General features: G+C 41.4%; 1 protein-coding gene across 2 annotated transcripts; it reads left to right on the forward strand.

Moving 5' to 3' along the window:
* The first annotated feature begins 916 nt into the window (after positions 1-916).
* On the forward strand, positions 917-25,506 carry LOC117824401 (NLR family CARD domain-containing protein 3-like). Of its 2 annotated transcripts, none has more exons than XM_034699903.1 (10): positions 917-1,346; positions 1,721-1,868; positions 2,526-2,645; positions 2,758-2,810; positions 2,940-4,794; positions 5,853-6,026; positions 9,343-9,510; positions 19,119-19,292; positions 22,371-22,544; positions 24,206-25,506. In XM_034699903.1, exons 2-10 carry the CDS (start codon positions 1,738-1,740, stop codon positions 24,213-24,215), a joined length of 2,859 nt encoding a protein of 952 aa, XP_034555794.1. In that variant the 5' UTR covers positions 917-1,346; positions 1,721-1,737; the 3' UTR covers positions 24,216-25,506. The 2 variants fall into 2 exon arrangements, with proteins under 2 accessions (XP_034555794.1, XP_034555868.1); XM_034699977.1 differs by having other exon boundaries at positions 2,943-4,794.
* The last annotated feature ends 1,943 nt before the right edge of the window (positions 25,507-27,449 follow it).

The following is a 27,449-nucleotide window of genomic DNA, read 5'->3' on the forward strand; positions in this document are numbered from 1 at the left end:
TTGAGGTAATGATATTTTGATGTATTACAAATACACGTTACATGTTAAAATATGTTACCTCACTATGACCCCATCAAACAAGTCTGCAATGCAACACTATACTCATGTCTGACCCTGAGACCACAAAAGGAGGATTTTCTAATCCTCTTTCTGTTTAGAGCTCAGGACGTTGTACCTTCTTGCATAATTTGTATTATCTGACTTTCTTTTCCTCTCCTCCTCCCGTTAATATAATTTACACATCTACAGGTACTTTATTCAAAGTGTCAAGTTACTGCACCTGACAAAATGCTACTTCCTGTTATAGTCCTTTCAAAGTAAAGTTTTTTTGTACTACGTAACATGAGGAGACTTTTATTGGGAAGAGTTTGTCAGGAAGGTAATGTTAATCATTGAAGTAGCTTAACTAGGATTAGCAGCGGGTTGGGAAGTACTGCATTAGACATCAGTAAGATGTTTTGTCGTTTTCATGAACTCTTAATCGTCAAAGATGAAGATGTATCTAAGGACCGTCGTAAAATTGTAATCCACACCTTGTATTGAGTTCATAGCAATTTTATTTAAAGCCAGAAAATCAAACCACAATGGCTACAGAAAGTGTGTATTCTTTTTACATGACTTGGAGAAAGGAACATTTTTTTATGGAACTACTTTTATTTATGTCGTAATGCACTTTCCTCACTCCTGCAGACCTGCAGGGACAGCACAGCAGCATTACCTTGGTGGGATAGTCTGCGCTAAATTATTCAACTAAGATAGCAGAACAAGTAAAAGTGTTAAAAGAGTAAAATGATGCAGATATAAACACTAAGTATAGCACTGATACCAATATCTGATCCAATAATTGAATTCATTTTTAAAGTTTTTGTCGCCCGGAAATTAGAAAAAAACTATAGAGGGCAAACCAGACTAAAATGTTACTAGAACTAACAGGCATTTTCATTTAAACACTAAGAATAAATCTGTAAAGAAAAACAAAGACCGCTTGCTGGCACAATAATTTTGTCCAGTCATGAAAAGAATGTGCGGATCTGTTTCAACACTCTCAACCAGCAGAGGAATAGTTGTGTGTTTAAGTGGGCCAACCTGCATAATAATATTTATTTTTTGGGGAGTCTATTCAAGATGATAGCTGGTAAATTTGTAGAGTTCACTGGAAGCTGCATTTTCAGCCCCCCAGCCACACAGACCATCTGATCCCGCCTCAGAGGAAGACGAGCCTGTAGAGAGCTCAGAGCTCAGGAGGAGGGACCATATTGTATAATATAGAAAGGACGGACGCTGAAAGTGGAACTCAGTTCTTCTGACTCCATTTGATGTCGACAGAACTCTGAAGCCTGAGCGTGGTGAGTTACATTTCAACAGTTTACCTCTCAACTCCCTGTTTCCCTTCTGTGAACACGACAGAGAACATTTAACAAGAACCCAACAGCAGTTTCAGTCCAGAAACACAGGAGTTCTGGCTGTGTGCATGTTTATACGTATGCGTGAGTGTGTGTGTGTGTGTGTGTGTGTGTGTGTGTGTGTGTGTGTGTGTGTGTATCAGTGTGTGTGTGTGTGTGTGTGTGTTTATGCATGTGTGTGTGTGTGTGTTTCCTCTCCCTTATCTAGGCGTTATGAGTGTGTTTGTGTGTGTATGTGTGTGTGTTTCCTCTTGGGAGTTATGGGTGCGTCTATAGAACAGATGTTTTTCTTGTCCTCACCCTGTTCTTCCTCTCAGACAGACTGAACCAGAACATGAGTGTGTGTTTGGAGGAAGAGAAGGGCAGCACAGAGTCTCCTGATCCCAGCTGTCTGTCTATGAGGAGTGAGCGGTCCAAAGATCCACCTCTATTCTTCAGGCATGAACCTGGACCCTCCAACACAGAGTAAGAGTTACTGACTTAATTACAGTTATAAATCAGCTAACTTCTTTTTTTTTGATGAAGAGAGAGAGAGATGATAGAGGGGAGACGGATAGTAGTAGTTGTAGCAGCTGGAGTCTGGCCCGTCCACAGCAGCAGAGATCCAGAGGAACCTACGAGACAAGGGAGCTCAGGGACACCGGAAAGGTCTATGGTTAGTAACTTTAATGGGAGAGGAAGACTTAGTAAGAGAGGCAGAGAGAGGAGAGAGAGGGAAAGACAGGATCCAAGCGTGTCAGTTCCCCCAGCAGTCTAAGCCTATAGCAGCATAACTAAGAGCTGGTCCAAGCCTGAGCAAGCTCTAACTATAAGCTTTATCAAAAAGGAAAGTTTGAAGTCTACTCTTAAAGTAGAGAGGGTGTCTGCCTCCTGGATCTCTGACTGATAGATGATTTCAAAGGAGAGGGGCCTGATAGCTCCCATACTATTTTTGAGGACAAGGCAAACTTTGTTTAACAGTCAGATATCTTGGGCAGAACCAGAATCATGAGAGACAGATATCTGCTGAGACTGGGTTGGAAAGAGGAATAGAGGGAGTGGTACGAGAACAACTCTTCCACTTGCATCAGATAATTTAACAAGGATTCATGAGATGTGAACTCAGACTTGTTGTTTTTGCAGATTTCAGTTCAGCAGACCGAGAGCTGAGTCTCCTGATCCCAGCTGTCTGTCTATGAGGAGTGAGCGGTCCAAAGATCCACCTCTATTCTTCAGTCATGAACCTGGACCCTCCAACACAGAGTAAGAGTTACTGAGTCACAGTAAACTTCTTTTTTTAGTCTCATCTCAGCATCAAACACTGTTCCTGTACCTTTTGTTGAGAATTTGCATTTTTTCCCCTGTGTGGAAAAAGAACTAGACCAATATCAGGACCACAGGAAGCCGGCCAGACCAGCAGTGAAACCAGTAAGAGTGTCCATCTTTCCTCTGATGTCAGTGTTTGTGACAGCCCGACTTTCTTATCTCCTGAATCTAGTTCAAACCTTTTCAGCGGATTCACGCTGTCAGATGTCTCATATTTCTCTTCTCTTTCAGCAGATCGTGGTCTACAGAGGGTTTTACATGAACATAAGACCAGTCTGAGGAGGAGATGTGAGCATGTGATTGAAGGAAGTGAGGAAAGAGGAAGTAGAACCCTCCTCAACATGATCTACACTGAGCTCTACATCACAGAGGGACACAGTGAAGAGGTGAACACCCAACATGAGGTGAGACAGCTAGAGACCACCTCCAAGATGGAGACCCTCCAGGACACTCCCATCAAGTGCCAGGACATCTTCAAAGCCTTCCTTGGTCAACAGAAACCCATCAGAGTGGTTCTGACAAACGGCGTCGCTGGTGTTGGAAAAACCTTCTCAGTGCAGAAGTTCACTCTGGACTGGGCAGAGGGCTCAGAGAACCAAGACCTCAGTCTGGTGGTTCTGCTTTCATTCAGGGAGCTGAACTTGATCAGAGATGAGAGCTACAGTCTCCTCAAACTGCTCCATGATTTCCATCCAACATTACAGAAGGTCCCAGCAGGGACGCTGGCTGTCTGTAAACTTGTGTTCATCCTTGACGGCCTGGACGAAAGCAAACTGTCTCTGGATTTCAACAACACTCAGGTTGTGTCTGACGTCACACAGAGGTCATCCATAAACGTGCTGTTAACAAACCTCATCCAGGGGAATCTGCTTCCCTCAGCTCTCGTCTGGATCACTTCTCGACCTGCAGCAGCCAATCAGATCCCTCGTTCACGTGTTGACAAGGTCACAGAAGTCCGAGGCTTCACTGACGACCAGAAGGAGGAGTACTTCAGGAGGAGGTTCAGTGATGAAGATCTGACCAGCAGAATCATCTCACACATCAAGACCTCCAGGAGCCTCCACATCATGTGTCAGATCCCTGTCTTCTGCTGGATCACTGCTACGGTTCTGGAGCACATGATGAGCACAGAGCAGAGAGGAGAGCTGCCCAAGACCCTGACTGACATGTACTCACACTTCCTGCTGGTCCAGACCAAGATGAAGAGGAAGAAGTACGCTGAGGGTCATGAGACAAGTCCTCAGGAGCTGATGGAGGCTGACAGGGAAGTTCTCCTGCAGCTGGGCAGGCTGGCGTTTGAACATCTGGAGGAAGGAAACATCATGTTCTACCAAGAAGACCTGGAGCGCTGTGGTCTAGATGTCACAGAGGCCTCGGTGTACTCAGGAGTTTGTACAGAGATCTTCAAAAGAGAGCATGTGGTCTTCCAGAAAACAGTCTACTGCTTTGTTCATCTGAGCATTCAGGAGTTTCTGGCTGCAGTCTACATGTTCCACTGTTTCACAACCAGGAACAAAGATGTGGTGGAGGATTTCTTGAAGGACAACATACACACTGACCCAAGACCCAAGTCAGTACGTGAATGGTTTTTGAGTTTTCTTTGTACCAGTTTAAGCCTTGGTCCATCTCTGGATGACTTCCTGAAGAGGGTCATGGAGAAATCCCTCCTCAGTAGAAATGGCCACCTGGACCTGTTTGTCCGTTTCCTTCATGGACTCTCCCTGAAGTCCAACCAGAGACTCTTAGGGGGTCTGCTTGGTCACACAGGCAACAGTCCAGAGATGATCCAAAGAGTCATCAACAACCTGAAGAAGATGAACAGTGATGAGATCTCTCCTGACAGAAGCATCAACATCTTCCACTGTCTGATGGAGATGAACGACCTCTCAGTCCATCAGGAGATCCAAGAGTTCTTGAAGTCAGAGAACAGATCAGAGGAACTCTCTGAGATCCAGTGCTCTGCTCTGGCCTACATGCTGCAGATGTCAGAGGAAGTTCTGGATGAGTTGGACCTAAAGAAGTACAAAACATCAGAGCAGGGAAGACTGAGACTGATTCCAGCTGTGAGGAACTGCAGGATGGCGAGGTAAGTGCAGATTTGATGGTCCTAATGTATCAGTGCAAATAAGCTCTTTGGTTCTTCCTGCTCTTTAAAGGAACCTGCATCATAAGACATGTTGACCTTGTTGGATTCACATTGTTCTCTGTATATGTGCGCTGTAAAACTAAACACAATAGATTTCTATCTTTTGGGAAAATGTGAAAAATGGATCCACTTGTTGGTCACCATTGTTCCTCACACTGTGCCGTCAGTCGGTAGCTCTGCTGTGGCTGCTCCGTTCATCTCTCCGTCACAGTGCAGGAGGAGGGGAGCGTCCTTATGGCTCTCTGAACCTGCGAGGTAGGCTGAGGAAAGGTCTGCTAAAACACATCAAAGTATGAAAGATGTAAAGTTACAAGAATAAAAAGCTGAACTCACAGATTAAAGTGGTCAGGTTAAGAGGATGAAGCTGTAATCTTCTGAGAGTTGTAATATCACTAGAAAAAAGTCTGAATGACAGGCTATCATGAATCTCTACAGTATGTAGGATAAAACAACATATAGAGAGATGTTAGAAGAGCAGCCAGCTGCTTGATCTAAAACCAGGAACGTGGATCATCTTGTGAAGTGAATCTGGACAGCTGAGGACAAACAGCAGAAATGTGCACTGGCTCAGAACAGACTCAGTGTGTTACTCTATATATTCAGACTTCTGATGCGTATGACGAGGTGGTGCTGATATGCTCAAAGACTGGGTCTTCACTTGTTTATGGAAACTAAAGTTGAACTTCACAAGATGCTCCACGTTCCTGGTTTTAGTGCAGGCGGCTGGCTGCTCTTCTGATCTTCACATTTCAACATTTATGCTAACAGACTAAAACTCTGACTTCTTCTCTTTACCACTGTTCTCGTAAGTTTTTTACTTTATTCTCTAAACTCATAACACACTGTTATTCACAGTATAGCAGATAGGAAGTGTGTTGGTTGTTGACTGTTCCAGATCAGTCCTAAAGATGGCGCTGTGAATGCTGTGAATCAAGGTGAAGGATAAATGTAACTTACCTTTTAATAACAATGTATTTTTGATATTTATGTCCTAACAGATTTTCTTACTGTGGACTCTCAGACGCTCACTGTGAAGTTGTGGCCTCAGCTCTGAAGTCCAACCCCTCCTATCTGAGAGAGCTGTACCTGAACTACAACGAGCTGCAGGACTCAGGAGTGGAGCGTCTGTCTGCTGGTCTGAAGAGTCCAAACTGTAAACTGGAGAGTCTGAGGTCAGTTCAGTCTTTCTCTGTCTCTGTTCTGGATTTCATGTTGAATTAATGATTGAACCTCATTCATACTCATTCATATCATACATGCACATTTCTAGAAGTTTCTTTTCACTTTCTTTCTTTCTTTCTTTAATTTGATCTGTACTTTAAACAAAGATGGAGGAAAATGTGCTCTACCTATAGTTCAGTTAAATTCATGTTTGTGGTTTTTGATAAACAGTTGTGACTGCAGTTATGTTGATCGGTCCGCTTCCTTCATCTCGTCCACATCAACATGTAAAAGGATGAAGTGAACTCACTATCCATGCATCCCAGGGATCCACACAGCTCATCTTTCCCTTACAGAGCGATACACTGTGAAGAACAAACTCATGTTTTTGTCCCAGTGATTTGAGAAACAGACCCTGTGTTCTCACAACATGCTAGTTTAGCTGCTACAACGACAACCAGCCATCAGCACACATTTCATCAATCAGGGAAACAAAGTTGACAGTAATAAAGTCACGTTACTATAAACGCATGTTTCCCCCGCTCATGTTGTGTTCACTCATGTTGATGTTTTACTGTAGTGGAAACGTACTGTAGTGAAATACACTAAACATACTCCAGTGGTTGTGTGAAGAATACAACGGCAGTGTTCCTTTCCTACACTCAGAGCACGTCTGCACATATAAACTGTCATCATCAAGTTTCTGTTATTTACTGAGAGAGCAGTCCAAGCCTTATTCTCACCTCTTGTTTCTTTGATTGATTGAGTGATTGATTTGGTGGAGATGAATCTCAGCTGTTTTCACTTTTTGTGTTTGACGTTATCTAGCCTCCATCCTGCTGCTGCTGGGTTAAGGTGTCTATAAAACCTGAACTCTACTCAGAATGGTGGAAGAGCTTGGTTTGACTTGAATCTTCAGTCCTAAACAAAAAGCTCAAATCCACTCAGTGCTGTATTATAAAACACACCTTGGATCCACAAGCTCCACACAGTGTTAATTTTGGCGACAACTTTAGATTTAGTCTTAGTCTTAGTCTTTAGACGAAAATGCCTGTTAGTTTTAGTCACATTTTAGTCTTTTCAGCCCTTTATAGTTTTAGTCTAGTTTTAATCAGCAAAAACTCAAAACATTTTAGTCTAGTTTTAAATCAGAAAAAACTCAAAACATTTTAGTCTAGTTTTAAATCAGCAAAAACTCAAAACATTTTAGTCTAGTTTTAGTCGGCGGAAACTCAAAACATTTTAGTCTAGTTTTAGTCGGCGGAAACTCAAAACATTTTAGTCTAGTTTTAGTCGGCGGAAACTCAAAACATTTTGAGGTAAATAATTAAGCCTGTTCTTGCTAAAATGTCAAAAGAAAACATTCTTGATGTGACCTCTGTGAATGTATCTTGTTTCCCTAGATTTGACAGAAAAATGCCAGGAAAGGACTGTATTGCACATTTACGACAGTCCCTGAATGCACCTCGCAGCGACAGAGGCACTGGACAGTCAGTCAGTTCACGGCACTCTGAAATGCATCTGCATCTTTCAACAAGGAGTTGATCCAAACTAAATGTGTCTGATGTATAACCAAAATGGAATAAATCGTGCTCCAGACGCAGAGCTTTTTACGGTAATGGCGACAAAAACGTCAAATAGTAAACAGACGTCCCCCGGTTGTGTCTTTGTCAGTAACGCACGCCGGGGGTAAAAATCATCAATGAAGATGAGACAGATGCATGGAGGCGGGAGAGCTGGTTCATATAGCACACCTGCTGCAGGTAGAGACCAAGCAAATAACTGAGCCCTTCAGATAATAACTCTCAACCTGTCACTGGAATGCATCACTTTTATTTCTAAAGATTAGACGCACAGAGGGGGAAAACATGGACTTTGAATGTCCGACGATCCGCCACTCTCTCGTCATCGTCTCATCATCGAAATCAAAACCTACGTTCGTCATAGTTTTTATTATCAGTGATGCACTTTAGCTCGTCATAGTCTCGTTTTCGTCATGAAAAAAAGAGTCGTTGACGAACATTTATCGTCATAATTTCGTTAACGAAATTAACACTGGCTCCAACAGAACAACAACAAGCTGCATCCTCTACGCAGAGATGGGCTGGTTGTCCAAAGAGATAAACTCAAACCTTCTCTGTAATCTTTTTGTCCTTTTTGCCCTCACCAGGATATTTATTCTTCCTGTTCAAGCGTTTGTTGTTGTGGTGCAGCAGCCGTTCCTCTGTTGCTTTAGTGAACACGGCGTATTTCTGTTTCATCTTCACTTTTTAAATGTCCGATCATATTGTCTGTGTAACCCAGCGTTCTGAGTTCTCCGAACTGTATATGCGTAATAAGAGAATAATAAATAAACGATCAGGGTGTGTCCAGAATTTACTAATCTACCTACTGTAGTTTAATAAACTCCCCTCTGGAAGGGTTGTCAGAACAGATACGGCGGACACAACTCAAGTGTCCTTCTTTTTTCATTTATTGCATGCACACACATCAATCGCCCACTTGCCTACCGACACTCGGTGGTTAGAAGTTATTTGGAATTAGGTTGTAAACCTGCAATATAAGCAGAAACACAACTCAAAATTAACCAACAGAAGTTTACATTAATTCTAGTTTGAAACACCAGCACTGCCAGTATACAATTACTCACCGACAAGGCGTACCAGTCCTGACTTAACTATGTGAAAATGAAACCAAAAGGATTAACTACGCTTTTTGGTAAGCCCTGACAACTCCGCGCACACACTTGGGAGACCAGGACACTCCAATCCAATAAAGTCATGTTAAGCTCTCAAGAAAACATCTATCACCTTAACAGAACAATGGTTGCAACTGCTGTAAAGTTATACAGGGTGAGATGATAGGCTCAAACTGCTGATCCTGAGTTTAACAGGTGAAGTCATGAACATCTTTAGTCTTTTTTAATCTTCATCAAACTTTATAGAAGCAGCATTTATTAATTGATATTTATTTTGTCAGAGTCTGTTATCTTTTCCATGAAATATATTTCAGAAACCTTCTTAGACCACAGACTAAGGGACGGGGGCACAGCTCTGAACCACTTCATAGTGACACAAATGATTGCTGATGTCAGAAGTATTTGTAAAAGGTCCTTTTTGCCTCTTCCATCAATTCCCTGTGGGGTTACACCCAACAATGCCACCCTGGGATCCTTCTGGAAGTCTTGGTCTAACACTTGTTTAAGAGTCTTAAAAACACCATCCCATAATGTCCTTTAAACCTACCTCTGCTCTCTACAGATTTAAGACATTGGCTATCAAGATGGATAATTTCTTTCTAAAATGTCTTTATTTCTTCTTTATTCAGGATGATTGGCTGCAGTTTGTCAGAGATCAGCTGTGCTTCCCTGGCCTCAGCTCTGAAGTCCAACCCCTCCCATCTGAGAGAGCTGTACATGAGTAACAATATGCTGCAGGATTCAGGAGTGGAGCAGCTGTGTGATTTTCTGCCAAACTGCAAACTGGAGACTCTGATGTAAGACAACTTTTCTTCTTTTAATTTCTCTGCTGAGATGTTTTGGATGTGAATGTTGTGGTGATGCTAAACTGCAGAACCATGGCTGATCTCTAACTGATCCACACTGAGTCTTCAGGCTGAAGTCTGGTTCCTCTCAGAGGTTTTTGTTGGTTGAGTAGCAGAACGAGGATGAGCTACAGATTTAAAACCTTCTTTTTTATTACTTTATTGCATGGAAAACAATTGCAACTTTCCAGATCACTGTACTTTCAAGTAAATTGCATTCCCAAATGCAACCAAAAACAAAATAACAGTGCAAGAAAAAGGGAACACAGAAGAGAGAGAGAAGAAAAAACAAACAAAACAAACAAAACAATAATGATAAAAAAAATTATTATTAATAATAATAATAATAATATAATAATAATAATAATAATAATAATAATAATAATAATAAAATAAAATACAAATAAAAAAGGGGGTGGGAGTGGTCTAGTGCGTTTCTATTCTTGATTTAAGTTTGTGAAGTTGTACATTCTGCCAAGTCAAATTTCAGGGTAGATTTTATGGATTTTTTTCTACATCATCTATAATACTGTAAATAATTGTGTCATCATCTAATGCACATTCAATTGTTTTTAACCATAAATAAAATTTAGGTGGACTTTGTTGTCTCCATGTCCTTGTCACCTGCTTCAGAGCAGTCACACGTAATCAATTAAAAAGATGCCTTTCAGGTTTACTTATTGTTTCTACTAAGTGGATGCCTAAGAAATTTTCAAAGTCTAGATGTCCCTTTAACTCAAAAATATCAATAAATACATTATCCACCTCTTTCCAGTATGACACTAAAACTGGACATGAAAAAAAAATGTGAGTGTGGTTTGCTTTTGTTTCTCCACGCCATTTCCAGCAATCCGAGCTTTCAAGGGGGGAGTACTTACTTTTTTCACATGGTGTAGTAAAATACCTCATACTTACTTTCCAGGCAAACTCCCTCCAATATCTGGATTGTGATGTTTTAGATTTTCGTTCAGGGAGTTTTTTCCATTCTTCTACTACTATGTTAGTTTCTAGTTCATTTACCCATTTTTCTCTAACATTGTTTTCTACAGTGGTGTACTTTTGCATTATGTTATATACATTTGATAGATTTCTTTTAGCCGTATCATTTTTAATCATATACTGTACTATCTCATTTGTTAGTTAATCCTCTACTAACTGTTTCTGTAGATTACTTCTCACCTGTAGATACTTAGAAAAATAATTCTGTTCTAATTCATATTTTGAAGCCATCATTTCAAATGATTCGGTTGTATTGTTTGTGATTTTATTGTGAGTAAGTTATTAATCCCTTGCTTGCCCAATCGTTAAGTATTTTGTCTGTCTTGTTTGGTATAAAGTCAGGATCATGTGCCATTTCCCTGAAGTATATGGACTCACTATTTATTTTTAATATTTTACAAGTCTCTTTCCAGTTTTTAATAGTACTTAGGATGCACTGGTAATGTGCCCCAGGTAATTTCCATGCTCCTTTACTAATGAATGGCAAGGTTCGAAATTTATATCCCTGATATTTCATTTTCAATATTGATCCATTTAACTTCGGTTTCCCTTTCATCCAATTCAATATTGTGAGAATTTGTGAGGCATAAAAGTAATTTTTCAAGTCTAGAATCCCTAAACCTCCTTCCTCTCTTTGTTGTGATAACGTTTTGAATTGATTCTCTTTCTTCTATTATTCCAAATAAAATTTGAGATAATATTGTTCCATCTGTTAAAAACTGATCTAGGTATTGGTATGGGTAATCCTTGGAATATAAATAAGAATTGTGGAAGTACCATCATTCTTATTGTTTCCACTCTGCTTAGTAGTCCATCTGGTATTAATCTCCACCGGTTCAGATCCTGTCTTATTTTCTTTTCTAATTCATCATCATTATTTTTATACGGTTCTTCAAAATTCTTATAATAATAATGTCCAGATATTTTATTTTCTCTGCATTCCATCTAAGTTTATACTCATTTTTTATGGCGTGGCTCATTTGTTTTCCTATGACTAATGATTCACTTTTATTTTTAGTTTAATTTATAACCTGAAACTTGACTATATTCTTCAATTATTTTCATTAATTTAAGCACTGACTCCTCGTGTGACGTAAGATAAACAATATCATCAGCGTATAGTGCTAGTTTATGGTTTTCCTCTCCTACCTGTATTCCTTTTATATCTTCATTTTGTCTAACAGCCTCTGCTAACACTTCGATATATATGGCAAAAAAGAGAGGCGAAAGCGGGTCTCCCTGCCGCGTTTCCCTTTGTATGCTAAATCTCCTCGACAGTGTTCTGTTTGTTTTTACTCGAGCATTTGGATCACTGTAAATTGCTTGTAGCCATAAAAAGAATGTATCATCTAAACCAAATCTGTTGAAAATCTCAAACATGAAGGACCAACTTACTAAATCAAAAGCCTTCTCTGCGTCTAATGTTATTAATACAAGGTCTTCATTTTGCTTTTGGGCATGATCAATTAAGTTTAATGTTCTCCTTATGTTATCCGCCAGAAGTCTCCCTGGAATAAAGCCACACTGATCTGTACTGATTATATCTGTAATATCTTTTAATCTGTTAGCTAATATTGCTGATATTATTTTGTACTCTGTATTCAGAAGGGATATAGGCCTGTATGAGGAACAGGATGTAGCATCATTCCCCTCTATAAATAAGTGTTTTTATAGCAGACTGCCATGTCTGTGCCCTCCTTGGTCTAACGCGTAGTTGTAAGCTCTTAAAAGCAATGGGATAATTTAATCTTGAAATTGTTTATAGAATTAATTCGTAAATCCATCATCTCCTGGAGATTTTACTGTTTTGAGTCTCTGAATTTGTTGTTTGAGTTCCTCTGGGGTTATAGCTTTTGTAAGGTTGTTGTTTTTTCCTGTAATACTCTTGGTAGCTTCAGATTACTTAAATATGTTTTAATTTGGTCCTTATCTGCTTTTAAATAATTTCTGTATAAAGTTTCGTAATAATTAGCAAACTCTGCTGCAATATCATATTTATCCATTATTATTTGTGATGATTCTGTAGCTAAATTTGTAATTTAGCTTTTTTTCATTTGTCTTTTCAGTTTATAGGCCAGAATTTTTAAAGCTTTTGGTCCACCTTCATAGCTTTTTTGTTGTGCAAATCTAAATAATCTTTCAATCTCTGCTGTTAGAGTTTTGTCTAATTAATTATGTTTCCCCTTCAGTTTGTTTTCGTCTTCCTTTCTACCTGTTTCCCTGTGTCTCTTCTCCATTAGTTTAATCTCCTCCAATAACTTTTTTAATTGTGTTTCTTCCGCCTTCTTTTTTTGCGGACAAGTATGAAATTATATGACCCCTCATTACTGCTTTAGCCCCTTCCCAGAGTATTATTGGGTCTACATCCTCTGTCATTTATTTCCATATATTCAGTCAGTACCTTATTTATTTTTTCTTCAAATTTTATGTCCTTTAAAAGGGAATTATTTAACCTCCAAAAAGATTTACGGTTACTATTTTTTAATACTATTTTAAGTGAGATGGCAGCATGATCTGTCAAATTTATTGAGCTAATATAACAGCTTTTGACCAATGTCAAGTTATTTTTAACCATAAAAAAAAAATCTAATCTATTATAAGTTGAGTGTCTCCCTGAGTAGCATGTACAGTATATTCTTTTTTATGTGGATGGAGAGTTCTCCATATATCTAATAAACCAATCTCTGAGCACACTTTCCTCAAAACATTTGCATTTTTCTCTGCTCTATGTATCTTTGAATTAGAGGAGTCAAGCTTTGGATTCAAAACCAAATTAAAATCCCCTCCCAATATTAGAACTCCCTTACCCTTTGTAGTTATCAACTCTATCAGCTGATGCATGAGATCTGGTCCCGTATCTGGAGTTAGTAGACATTTAGAAAGAAGATATCTACGTGCTCTATTTTCCCGACCACTACCACAAATCTACCCTCCTTATCCATGATACAGTTTTCTTTTTAAAAACCTATATGTGGTTTTATCATTACGGCTACTCCTCTCTGAGCTGAGCTATATGAACTATAATAAATCTGAATTTTGGTAGTTTTCTTCAATTTCTCATGTCTGCTTAAATGAGTTTCCTGAAAAACACGACTTCTCCTTTATCCCTTTCTGTTTGGAGTAGGATTTTCTTTCTCTTAATTACATTCTTAATTACATTGACATTTAGTGATTTTATATTTAAGTCAGTCATGAAGCAGGTGTCAACTCCATGTACATGTTACTGCTATTTTATATCGCCTCTTGTAATCTCTGTCTTTTCTTATCAACTAAGACCTGGTTGAATGCACAGTAAAAACGCACCAGTGAATAAAGGAAAAAAGAAAAAAAGGACATGACTACTATGACATTTTAATCTTTGCTATAGCTTATCATGTTTAATCATGTATTCACAGGCTTAATGTAATTATCAACTCAAACGAACTCTTTCAATAAAATAACATTTTTGGCTATCTATTTTTAAATTGATTTGTTATCATGACACATCTTCATTAAGATTTTGCACCTATAGACCCCTTCAAACGTCTTCATTGCACTCATCACAATTCATAAATGCTTTTCTTCAATAAACCTAAACATCCATCAAACATTTAGCCAATAACAGAACAAAAATTGTACCTTTTTTCTCCCAATCTAATATTTCCCACTTAACGCCCTTCCCTTAGTTCAGGGGTGTCAAGCTCAAATACATAGAGGGCCAAAATAAAAAAATCGGTGCAAGTCAAGGGCCGGACTGGTTTAATGTTTATTGCAAAACTTATTGAAATGAACTTATTGCACATATTGAACATTGAATTAGCAAAGCTTAAGTTATTGCTATAAAAAATTAAAAAATATGTTGCATTCATTTCTTATTGCTCAGTCTGCAGCTTATCTAATGAATGAGCTTTACTAATTTCTTATGAAAATATTTTTCTACAGGCCAACAACATTAGCAAAAAAAAATCTGCAAAGAAAAACCAAAAATGCCCTGTGGTAGTGAGAAAAAGTGCAAAAAGGAAACATTAAAGCTCAGTCTGCTGCTCTGTGATGCACACTAGTCTAAGCCAGATTCTCAGCATCTCATCTTGGATGCAAGTTCATCAATGTTTGGGGTCAGGCTCTGAGCTGAGGAAATCCTCAGGATTGAGTGAAGCTGTTCATCAGTAAGACGACTCCTGTGAGATGTTTTGTTTAACTTCATCAAAGAGAACAGTTGTTCACACAGGTAGTTCGGCAGCACGGAAAATGGCTCAAGTTTTCTTGCAGCATCTGCGTGTCCCACAGGCGCAGCTTGGTTTTAAAAGCCTTCACTGCAGCGTACATGTCTGTGATCACACGGTCCCGCCCCTGAAGCTGCAGGATGAGCGCGTTGAGATGGCTCGTGATGTCACACAGAAACGCTTCTTCACACAGAAACTTTGTATCACGGAGCTCTGTTGTGTCTTTCCCTTTGCTCTCCATGAATTGACAGATCTCCTCACGCAACTCAAAACACCTTTACAGCACTTTTCCCTGGCTCAGCCATCGCACCTCTGTGTGATGGGGCAAGTCACCATATTCTGAACCTAAAACTCCTCCAGAAAAGACTTGAACTGGCGCTGATTTAAAAATATGGCTCTTCTAAAGTTAACTGCTCGTGTTATGGTGCTCATCACATGGTCCATTTTCAAGGCTTTGCCACACAGTGATTCCTGATGTATGATGCAGTGATCAGCTGTCAGCTCACCTGCACTGTTTCCTCCCGGATCTTCTCCCGGATTCTGGCCACTAATGTCTTGATACACAGCTACGAACATGTAGCTATGTGGCTATGCTAACTAGCGCTAACACTTATCCATGATAAATAAAAATCATCCACTAGATCTTCAAATCTGCAGACGTGGGGAGTAAAACCGACCTCTACCAGAAAGGCAGCGAGACCTTTCTGAAGGATTGGTCACAGATTTAGTGTTTCTTGTTGTTTTATTTGTCAGTGTGTCTTGGTACACAGCTACAGCTACAGCTACAGCTATAGCTATAGCTATGAACATGTAGCTATGTGGCTATGCTAATTAGCGCTAGCACTTTTCCATGACAAATAAAAATCATCCACTAGATCTTCAAATCTGCAGACGTGGGGAGTAAAACCGACCTTTGTGTTTATTAAGACAGCCTACAACTAGTATGCCTCCTTCCTTAGCTCCTTGTTAGCACACATGTGTGCAGGTAATGAAAAACGGGGGAGGGATTCAGCATTATTTTATACAGTCTATGGGCTGAACAAGCTCTGAGCTCTGACTCCGTGACAGACCGGATATTGTTGTTACGTAACAAAAACACGGAAGTCTGAAACGGCTCGTTTTACACACATTTATAGAAAGGTGTAGAAATAAAAACAGGGGCAGAATGGATTTTTTTAATTCACATATTTCAGGTAGAGAACCATTAAAAAGTCCTTTTTGCATGACCTTTAAACACTTTCCGTTTTGCAGGAGCCAGAATGTGTGACTTGATTGGTTGTTTTCTTAGTTGTTCTCACACGTTTCTGTATGAGGCCCGCTGTTGTTTCACTTTAAATGTGATGTCATGGTCCAGGTAGATGCGTGCGTCTTTGAAGCATATCTCCTTCTTGGACCAGGCTGCCTTTAATATTTCTTGCTTACTGTCATAGCTCACAAGGTGTACAATAATGGGCCTGGCAGCTCCTTCACCTTCCTTTTAATATACCAGCTCTAAATGCGCGAGGGATTTGGAACTCCTTCTCCACCTGCAGATTGTCTTTAAAAAGTTTCTGAATGAATCTTATCATGTCGTTCCCTTCACTCCGCTCCACGATGTTGAAAACGTACACGTTGTTCAGTCTCATTTTGTTTTCTAAATAATCCACTTGATCACTCATCTCCATGATGCGCCTGCTGAGGTGTTGTGCTGTTTTACTGTGTTCTAGTTTTTCATCCTCCAATTCGCTCACCCTGGTCTCCAACTCCAATACTTTTGTATTTGTTTTCTCAATGTCTTGTCTTAGATCCTTTGTTTGCTGAAATATTTTCTTAATGTCCTGCTCTGTATTCGCTCGGAAAGCTTTAAATTCCGTTCTGAAGTCTCAAAAGTCAAGTCTCTCAGATCTCAACAAAGAGAGTCTTTCAGCTCCGCAATCAGCTGCTTTATCTCACCTGCCGCTGCCATTGGCTGCGGCTGCAGAGATTCAGTCGGCGTTTCGTTTCTTTTCGATTTGTTTTCCTATTTTTTTTTTTTGTTTTTGACCTCGTCATCATCCCCTTCAATATTTCCTTTTACATACTTCTTCATTTTTGTAAAAGTTAACTTATTGTCCACATAGTTTGGGGTTTTTAGAGGACCGAGTTACTCACGCTGCCACTGCCATCAGGGGGATGGAGCCTTCCGTCTCAGGGGGGTGGAGCCTTGGAGATTTAAAACCTTGAAGCTGCAGTGTCAGGCATTACTAATATTATTCAAATAATCGTTGAATAGATGCCAATGATTATCGAATAGTATTTTGGCTTGAAATGCCCATCCCTAATCCGAATCTCTGTAGTCCTGATGAATCTTGTTCCAACCTTCCTCTTAAATTCCCTCCATACATTTGAATTGGTGCCTCGATGAACCTGGGAGCATCTTTCTTCCCATGAGTCCTGTGGTCTGTCTCTATTCATCTGGGTAGAAGCAGTGTTTTGTCTGTGTTCTTTGCTCTGAATAGGAGGTGAAGTCACTGTGTCTTTATTGAAGCAGCAGTATGTTGTCATTGATGTTGGTATGCACTCGGTTTCACTCTTTCTCTGTTTGAAACCTGCATCCTGTTAGCTTCAGCTGTTTGGAGCCTCACTTTTCTTATTGGTTTTTAAAGGTACAGTGTGTAGTTTTTAGTGTCATTGATCAGAACAGACTTGGTAGAGATGGAATATAAAATCACAAGTGTTTGAATCAGTATATAATCACCTGAATATAAAATCACTGTGTTCACTCAGAATGAGCCTTTTATATCTACATGTAAGCAGGTCATCTTCCACTGAGACCTCCATGTTGCACTGGTTGGAAGATGGAGAAGAAGAGAATGGTTGTTGGTGTGTGTTAAATAATTTATATTGATGGATGTTTTCGATGGCAAAAACTTGACAAATGGAGGATCATACTTATCCTGCACAAACGGCAACCTCCGGTCTAAAAATATGAGTCAATGCGGAAGTGTTAAAAGCTGCAGTTCATCGAGGATCTGCTTGAGGCTGGCTCCGGAAGTACCGGAAGTCACATACACATGAATGGGGAAAAGACGATCTTTGCAGCATTAATAAACATGTTTACAGCCTGGTACAAAAGATGAGTGTAGTCTGAATAGCTAATTTCTTGATGTCCTCTCACTGGGAGAGGGGTGAATTTTTTTCTAATTCGGCAATTTCCAAGATATTGAGATTACCAGTCTTCCAATGAGAGGCACAGCTGCCTGTGGGAACACTGCAGCTGTTGGCTAGGAGGCTCAAAGCCCGCCTCTTTACGTCACACTGGCTCGACAGAAGCAATATATCTGCCACAGCCGATTGGTCTCAAAACAGCTCTTCAGAAACAGATGGGTGACGTCACGGATACTACGTCCATATTTTTTACAGTCTATGATCCTGCATCACAGGAGCTTCTCGTCCTCAAAGGCCACCGTCCCTTCACCAACAGGAGGGGTGAGCAGGGGAGCGTTCCAGTCTAGAATCTGAGCACACTATACCTTTAAACCTCTCTCTGTTCTCTACAAATTTAAGACATTGGATATCAAGATTAGGGATGGGAATTTACCGTAATACTTGTAATCGCCTTTTCTTCATACATCTTTTCCACTCTCGTAGTTGTTGTTCTCTGTGATGGTAGCTTGTACTCCGGCTCGACAAACATGATCAGCTCTTTGAAGCCTTCTCCTTCCACAAAACTTAACGGGAGCATATCTCCAGTTACCATTTTGTTATTATCAGGCTAATCTTCTCCGCTCTGGTTTCATCACAACGACATGTGCTAACAGGGCGAGCCAAAGACGTGAGGTGAGACTGCCTGTTATCCGTCTCCGCTGTTTTCTCCTTGTGCTTTAAGCGTATGTGATTAAGCATCAAACTAGTGTTTCTATGGTATGTAAGTTTAACGCCACATATCTTGCACTGCTTATTAACTTCATCGTTTTTTCGAAGCACTTCCAGACATTCATTTTATAACTGACATGCAGCAGGTGTCGCAGACGGTTCTGTGTTTGTTGTGCTTTCGCTTTCAGTTGAATAACGTGTCCCTAAAGTGTTGACATAGCTGCCGTAAAACAGTTGTTTTTGCTGAAATCTAGCTCGGTGTGTTCTAAAGCTGAAGCCTTGGCCGGAGAAGTCAAACGTTTATATCCCGTTAATTATTTTCCTACCTAGTATATTCATTTAGGCGAAAACAAAAGGCACATGGTCACACATTTAACGCTGTATGATTATCTTTCCAGGTGCGCGAATAACAAAATGCTATTCGAATAATGGGGTCAACGGCAAGTACTCGAGTACTTGCCGTACCCATCCCTAATCAAGATGGATCATTTCTTTCTAAAATGTCTTTATTTCTTCTTTATTCAGCTTGATGAAGTGCAGTTTGTCAGAGATCAGCTGTGCTTCTCTGGCCTCAGCTCTGAAGTCCAACCCCTCCTATCTGAGAAAGCTGGACCTAAGTTACAACCAGCTGCAGGATTCAGGAGTGGAGCAGCTGTGTGATTTTTTGCAGAGTCCAAACTGCAGACTGGAAACTCTACAGTAAGACAATTTTTCTTCTTTTAATTTCTCTGCTGAGATGTTTTTGATGTGAATGTTGTGGTGACACTAAACTGCAGAACCATGGCTGATCTCTAACTGATCCACACTGAGGGTCTTCAAGCTGAAGTCTGGTTCCTCTCAGAGGTTTTTGTTGGTTGAGTAGCAGAAAGATGATGAGCTACAGATTTCAAACCTTAAAGCTCCTGAGAAGAACTTTGCTTTGTGTTGATTTTGGCGACACCTGTGGACAAAGTGGTCTGTCTTATCTCTCTGCTGGTTTTGGTCTGAATATGTCTAAGTGTTTTTTTCTAACAAAGTTTCATCCTGTTATCTTTGAGTGGTCTAAAGTATCACTGCCTGTGAATCTGTGCTGTGGAACATGTGGAAAAGGCTGATTCTGCAGTGTGCAGTTTCTTTCTTTCTGATACCTACCCCGCAGCAGCAGCAGTGTCAGGCATTACTAATACCTCTACAGAAAGAATCAGTTTGATCTGTAAAAGATTGATTTGCTTTTATAGTCCATAAAGAGATTACATTATTAATGTCAGTCTGATTCAGCTCAAATGTTCCTCACAGGAGCTGTAATGTGACTTTAAAACACTCACACTGGATCATTCTCTCTGAAGCTCTTTAAACAATGTGATGTGAAATGTCAGTTTCCCTTTAAATGTATGAACTGCTTCTGAAACAGACTCAGTTTAGCCCTGAAACCTCTGTATGACCAACACAAACAAAGGAAACCATCAGAAAGAAGATCGACTGTTTCTATTTATTCTTCATGCCTACACATCACACAGACCAAAAGAGCTCTCGCTCACAGTTTCCCTGGTAAAGTTAAGAGAGCAGTTCATGAGATAGTAGCTGTTCAGAGAGTTAAAGTAAGCATGAGGAGATTTGTCAGAAGAGGATGCAACAAATGCATGTACAGGACAGGATCAGCAAAGATCTGAAGAGTCGTGAAAAGTGGTCTCCGTGGCTTTAAAGTGAGTTCTTTACATTTCAAACACAAAGTTCCTGTTAGACAGAGACAATGATGACACAGTTTTTAAACACTTTAATGCAGGATGGTGGGATTCTACTGAATGTCATATTTAAACCTGAAATGCTGACTTTGTGTGCTCTCTCATTGAATTACAGTGAAAGATGTTGTAGATATGATGAAGATAGATTTCTTCAGTTCCTCCAAACTCTGATTATATTCTGAATCTTTGGGACTTTTGGATCTGGAGTCAAATCTAAAGTCTGTTGAAGAGTTTTCATTTGAGTTTGACTTGATAGTGTATTTGGAGTCACAGGTGGGGTGGGCCCTCCATGGGTCGCCACCTTAACGTGGTGGAGGGCTTTGAGTGCCTTGATGATCCTAGGAGCTATGTTGTCGGGGGCAATTGCCCCTGGTAGGGACTCCCAAGGCAAACAAGTCCTAGGTGAGGGGACAGACAAAGTGCGGCCCCAAGACACCTGATGATGAAAAAGAACAGGACCAAGTGTACCCTGTCTGGAGGACCACCGGAGCCTCACCCTGGAGCCAGGCCTGGGTTTGGGGCCCGCAGGCGACCGCCTGGTGGCCGGGCCTTTAACCATGGGGCCCGGTCGGGCCCAGCTCGAATGGGTCACATGGATTCGTCCTCTCGTGAACTCACCACCCGCAGGGGGACTCACAGGGGTCCAGTGCAGTGTGGATTGGGCGGTCCGATCCTCGGTTACGGAAACTTGCTTTTGAGACATGGAACGTCACCTCTCTGGTGGGGAAGGAGCCGGAGTTGGTGCGGGAGGTTGAGAGATACCGGCTAGATATAGTCGGTCTCACCTCTACGCACGGCTCGGGTTAAGGGAACCAACCTTCTCGAGAGGGGTTGGCCCCTCTTCTTTGCAGGAGTTGCGCCATGTGAGAGGCGGAGGGCGGGTGTGGGCTTGCTCATAGCTCCCCAGCTCTCTGCCTGTGTGTTGGAGTTTTCCCGGTGGACGAAAAGGTTGTTTCCCTGTGCCTTCGGGTCGGGGAACGGGTCCTGACTGTCGTTTGTGCTTATGCATCGAACGGCAGTTCAGAGTACCCACCCTTTTTGGAATCTTTGGGACAGGTGCTGGAAGGCGCCCGACTGGGGACTCCATTGTCCTGCTGGGGGACTTCAATGCTCACGTGGGCAATGACAGCATGACCTGGAGGGGCGTGATTGGGAGGAACAGCCTGCCTGATCTGAACTTGAGCGGTGTTCAGTTGCTGGACTTCTGTGCTAGTCACAGTTTGTCCGTAACGAACACCATGTTCGAACATAAGGGTGTTCATAAGTGCACGTGGCACCAGGACACCCTAGGTCGCAGATCGCTGATCAACTTTGTAGTCGTATCGGCTGATCTGTGGCTGTATGTTCTGGACACTCGGGTGAAGAGAGGAGCAGAGCTGTCAACTGATCACCACCTGGTGGTGAGTTGGATCAGGTGGCGGGGGAGAATGCCGGACAGACCTGGCAGACCTAAACGGACAGTGAGGGTCTGCTGGGAACCTCTAGCGGAGAACCCTGTCAGGCTGGTTTTCAACTCCCACCTCCAGCACAGCTTTGACCATGTTCCGGGGGTGGCAGGGGACATGGAGTCGGAATGGGCCCGGTTCAATGTTGCCATTGCCAAGGCGGCTGTCCAGAGCTGCGGACGCAAGGCTGCTGGTGCTACTCGTGGCGGTAATCCCCGAACCTGCTGGCTGACACCAGAGGTGAAGGGTGCCGTCAAGCTGAAGGAGTCCTACAGGTCGGGGCCGGATCTACAGGTCGGAGTGGATGGCCTCCACTCCATAGTCTACAGGTCGGAGTGGATGGCCTCCACTCCATAGTCTCTAGTAACACACATTTTTTTGTGTGAAATGCACTGGTTGAAAGACAGAGAAGAAGAGAGTGGTTGTTGGTGTGTTTTAAGTAATTTGTATTGATGGATGTTTTCGATGGCAAAAACTTGACAAATGGAGCATCATACTTATCCTGCATCACAGATGCTTCTTGTCCTCAAAGGCCACCGTCCCTTCACCAACAGGAGGGGTGAGCAGGGGAGCGTTCCAGTCTAAAATTTCCTTGTTTCTTCTTTATTTAGCTTGAGGAGCTGCAGTTTGACAAAGATCAGCTGTGCTTCGCTGGCCTCAGCTCTGAAGTCCAACCTCTCCCATCTGAGGAAGCTGGACCTCAGTAAAAACAACATGAAGGGTTCAGATGTGGAGCTGCTGCGGGATCTTGAGAAGAGTCCAAACTACAGTCTGGAGGATCTGAGGTCAGTATAGAGTTGGAGTTATTCTGTGCTGGTCTCTACAGCGTTCCTCTAAACACAGTATCACAGCAGAACTTCAGTACATCCTACAAACCTTCAACCCTCCCAGAGGATTCTCTCCTCAGTGAAGCTGTGAGATCATAAATCATAAAAAGTGTCAAAGTGGAAAGTGAGGATGCCTCTCCTGTCAGGGACCTGAACTTGATCCTCTTTTTACAGCAGGCTTATCACTTTAGGTTTAATGCATCTGATGAGAACCAGAGCTTCATCGACACCATGGACCACCAAAAACCTGGTCTGCAGTCAGTGGTGCAGTATTTGTCTGCTGTTTAAAGGGTCTATTGGTCTGATGCGCAAACAGAGACAGGTTCACATTCTGCTCACAGAGCTCGTAACACACAGGGAGGATTTAAACACCTGTGACTCAGTGTTGTTCAGCCAGGGGAGAAGCCAAAAGGCAAACAAAATAAGAAAGCCCTACTATCATATTTCAAAACAGAACACATGTGACAGCAGTCCAAACCACATGATGCGTTCAAGGACTCTGTCTTTCCCCTCAAGCTGCAAGAATCCAATATACAGAGTTCGTACGGGTGCTTGAATTCATTGAAAGTGCTTGAATTTTGGGTCTAAATGCTTGTAAATGCTTGATATTGTAACCATATATATTTCACAATTAACATCAATCTGACTCAACAGATCGATCAGATGGAGAGAAATAAAATATTCAAATGTCAAAAAAATAACCACTCTCCCTGAGGGGCTCGCATGTGTGACATGCTGATCTGTTGTCATTTGTGACGTGACGTCGCCCCCAAGAGGACAGTGCGACACCACGTTAGCCCTACACATTAATTAGCCTATTATGTGTTGATGCTAACCGCCTGTTTATGCTACATGCTAGGCATGTGTGATGTAGAAGCACTGTGCCATATAACGTGTAGGTGGTGTGATGATTCCCAGCATCAGTACCGCTGTCACCCGTGGGATGTTTGTAGCTCGGGGCAGGTTATCACATGACCGCGGTCGGTCGGCGACAAATCTTGTCTAAAAATACCGTGTCGTGCCTGAGCCGGCGGCCACAGAGTGGGAGGCTCTCCCGCTGGATACGAAGGCACGACATGGTGTTTCTCATCGAGACCCATCACAGACAGACCGCGGTCATGCGGTGACCGGCCCCGAGCTACAAACACCCCGCGAGTGACAGCGGTGTGGCCGCTGCTTGTGTCTGAACATTGAAGGCTTATTAATGACAGAATCAATAACAATATCAATTTGAACAGAAGAAAATATGAAAAAATTTAATGATTTCTCCTTAGAAAAGCATCAGGCTGATGTGCCCTGTAAAGGTCTTAAAATGACTACAGCTGATATCATTTGGCCCACCCAGTGAAAATCTTCAGCCTCTCTTACTGTATGTCTTGAAAAGATTGAAAATTGACCTTAAAAGTCATTGAAAGTACTTGAATTTGACCATGATAAAAGTGTACGAACCCTGAATATATGAACCTGAGAGCTGAAAGGAAGCGTGCTACTTTACAACATCCCTCCACCTCTGGTCTGAGCAGGACTGAAGTCTCTGCTGGTCTTTAGACTGGATGATCTGCATCACAGCTGATGAAGTGAGTCTCAGAGTGTAAACACTGTCTTTTTTCTATCATCAGCTGGAGGTGAAATCAGTCAGAGTGATCAGAGAGAGAATGGTCTTCCCCCTGCTGGTCAGAGAGGTGGAAGCAGCAGCAGCTTGGATATGGTGAGTCTCTGACTGAGCCGTGTTACTGACAGACTGACAGACCAATCACAACAGGTGGAGGTGACTCTCAGGGCTGCGGTCTGAACTGCTCTGAGACCAACTCCACTCTCAGACTCAGGACCTGGACCTCAGATATCTTCTTCCACTGACTCTGAACTTAAATGACCTCCACAGGTTTGTTTTGTGGAGAACAACAAGAAAAATGAACACACTGATTGGATCTGTCGTTTTGCCCATGCTGCAGCACCACCCTGTGGGGATTAGAATAGTGCAGTGGATTTATCAGCTCATGTTCCTCCAGTAGAAGTATATACCACATGTGTGAGTTGAACTGTCTGAAGTTCTTGTTCTAACTACAAGTTGTTTTCTTGTATTAATAGATAAACAAAGTGAAACATGTCATCAAAATAACAAAGTGTGGATCCAGTGGAGGCTGTGTTCTTTTTCAAATGAAGGCAATAAATGCCAAATCTATCTGTGTTTGTGTTTCATGTTCAGATGGGTTTGTTTTCACTGCTTCTTTGGATTGTTCCTCTTTTTTCAAAATAACCACCTCCTGGATTAAAATGACCACAGTCTCTTCATCATCTGCTTCACTTGGCTTCTGTAGTCCAGGACAGTCTGAAGAGACTCGAAGGGGACTTGAGTCTATCTGTTGTATTCATATGACATCTCTCCTTTACTCCATTAAAGAGGCGCTTTAACTCCACCATATTGATTCAATAGATGATCCACATTTCTTGAGGTCTCTTTGAATCTTTGAAAATGTTTGTATATCTGCTCTCAGACAGAAGAATTGATCTGTGCTGATGTGAATGTGTGTGTCTCTTGATAACTGAGGACAATAATGTATCTATAATCAATATTTGAAGTGATTGACTGATCTCATTAGAATCAGTGTTAAAGTTTCACTCCTTCCAAACAGTCTTTAACATCAGGGCAAAGTTCATCAGAGTAACAGCTGTCCACTGATGAAATATCACAGTCAGGAGTTTTGTTTTTTATGAAGCGTGCACTTTTATTTTCTGCTCTTTTCTTTTGAAATCAAAATGTTTGTATCTACTGAAATTAATGTTTGGTCTTTTCTATTTTCTTGTGAAGCTATTTGTGACCTCTGCTCTAGAAATGCCGCAACGGTCTGAGGAACCGTCTGGGATTTTGTAATGTAAATAATATTCTTTGTATAAAAAATACAAACCTGTCACTCCATGACTTTTCCTAAAAATGTGTATTGTTTGCCCCTGTATGAAGCTTTTATGGTTCTCCAACGAAACAAACTGCATATCAGTGGATTTATACTTTTTTCTTTCTACCGCTGCTGCAGTTACACAGAGGGCTGCGCAAATATGATTCATAATGATACATTTCACAGGTTTCATGTAACGCTGCCATTGTGTTGTTGTAGTTCTTTACCATTATGTATTGTTTCTTTGTAGGCTAGTCTATGTGTTTGTACAGTCAAACAGCAAGGACCAGCTCAACCGGAAAATAAACCACCATATCCACATACACATCACATGGTTAGGACCCTCAACACAAGTTCTTTGATAGAGAAGGGCCCATAAAAGGAAAAAAAGGCAAAGATGACATTCTAAAAATGTTTTATTGAATGTTATGTTATTTAGTTAGTTAAGAATTAATCTGACTTAAATGTTCGTGCAATTAACCACTGCGCTTTACTAAAACAAGTAGGCTTTTATTCCTCAGTTTATGCTTTTGTACCTTTGTAGTTCTTAACGTATATAGTGGGGGCAATGTTTTAATACTTTTCTGCATGCTTTGCAGAAGCGAAGTGTTTACCAAAAGAGAAATGTTCAATTTGTGATATTTGCAGACTTTTTTACTCCTTAGTTTCTGTTTTTATACCTACATAGTTCTTATATAGTGAGAGCACTCTTCTGTTCTGCTTACAGTTTTGTAAGCTAAGTGTTTACTTCTAGATAAATATTGAACATATGGCAGTTGCCATAATAATCCATTCTTCATGATAGCATTCTGATGCCAAGTCAAATTCATAAAAATGTCAGTTTTGACATTGAATCAAGTATTTTGAATGTTGTCACATGTTGAGAAATTATTTTTATGTAGTATTTTTTGAAAATTGAGGCTTAGGTTGTTTTAAGAAATGACAAGTACTTGTTTTTTTAATGAACATAATGTTACAAGTAAGATGAACAAACCTGAGAGGGAAGTGTTGGCCAAAGGTCTCAACTTTGCAGTAACACCAGAAAAAATACTAGTGGTTAACCTCATCACAGTCAACCATACGGAACAACAAGCTTTCCATCTCAGAAGTAGAGCAACTCAGGCTCAAGGTTTCAGCTGCCCTCTCTAGCACCAAGGCACCTCCTTCCAACCTCTCCATCCAGGAAAGAAAGGCTCTGGCTTCAGTTCAGAGAGACATGGAAATCACCATTCTACCAGCCGACAAAGGAAGATGCACAGTGGTTCTGAATATGGCTGACTACCACACCAAGCTGAAGAGCCTCCTGAGTGACACGGCCACTTACCAAACTCTGAAACGGGATCCCACCACCATTTCGAAGAAGAAAGTGATTGACTACCTGCAACTCCTGGAGAAAGAGAAGGTAATCGACAAACCATTCTACTACCGTTTGTATCCTTGAGAATCTGTGCCTTGCATATATGGACTTTCCAAGGTCCACAAGGAAGGGACCCTTCTTGGGCCTATCATCAGCAGCATCAACTCGGTCACATACAACATCTCCAAACACCTGGCTACCATCCTCGCTCCTATGGTTGGGAACACTCCATATCACATCAAGAACTCCCAGGATTTTGCCAACAAGGTGAAAGATTTAGAAGTACAGCATAGTGAAACTATGGTTTTCTGTGATGTTACTTTTCTTTTCACATGCATCCCCACTGTGGAGGCAGTCAGGACCATCCGGAGACGTTTGTTCCAGGACAGCACTTTATCCAACAGGACCACCTTCACACCGGACCACATTTGTGACAAGTTGGAACTATGTCTCGACACCACCTACGTCACCTTCAACGGAAACTTCTACAGGCAGAAGCATGGCTGTGCCATGGGCTCCCCCGTGTCTCCCATAGTGGCTAATCTCTACACGGAAGAGGTAGAGAAAACGAGGCACTCTCCTCCTTAATAGGAAACACCCCCAGCCACTGGT

This window comes from Notolabrus celidotus, chromosome 1 (assembly GCF_009762535.1).
Source record: "Notolabrus celidotus isolate fNotCel1 chromosome 1, fNotCel1.pri, whole genome shotgun sequence".
NCBI classification, from domain to species: domain Eukaryota; kingdom Metazoa; phylum Chordata; class Actinopteri; order Labriformes; family Labridae; genus Notolabrus; species Notolabrus celidotus.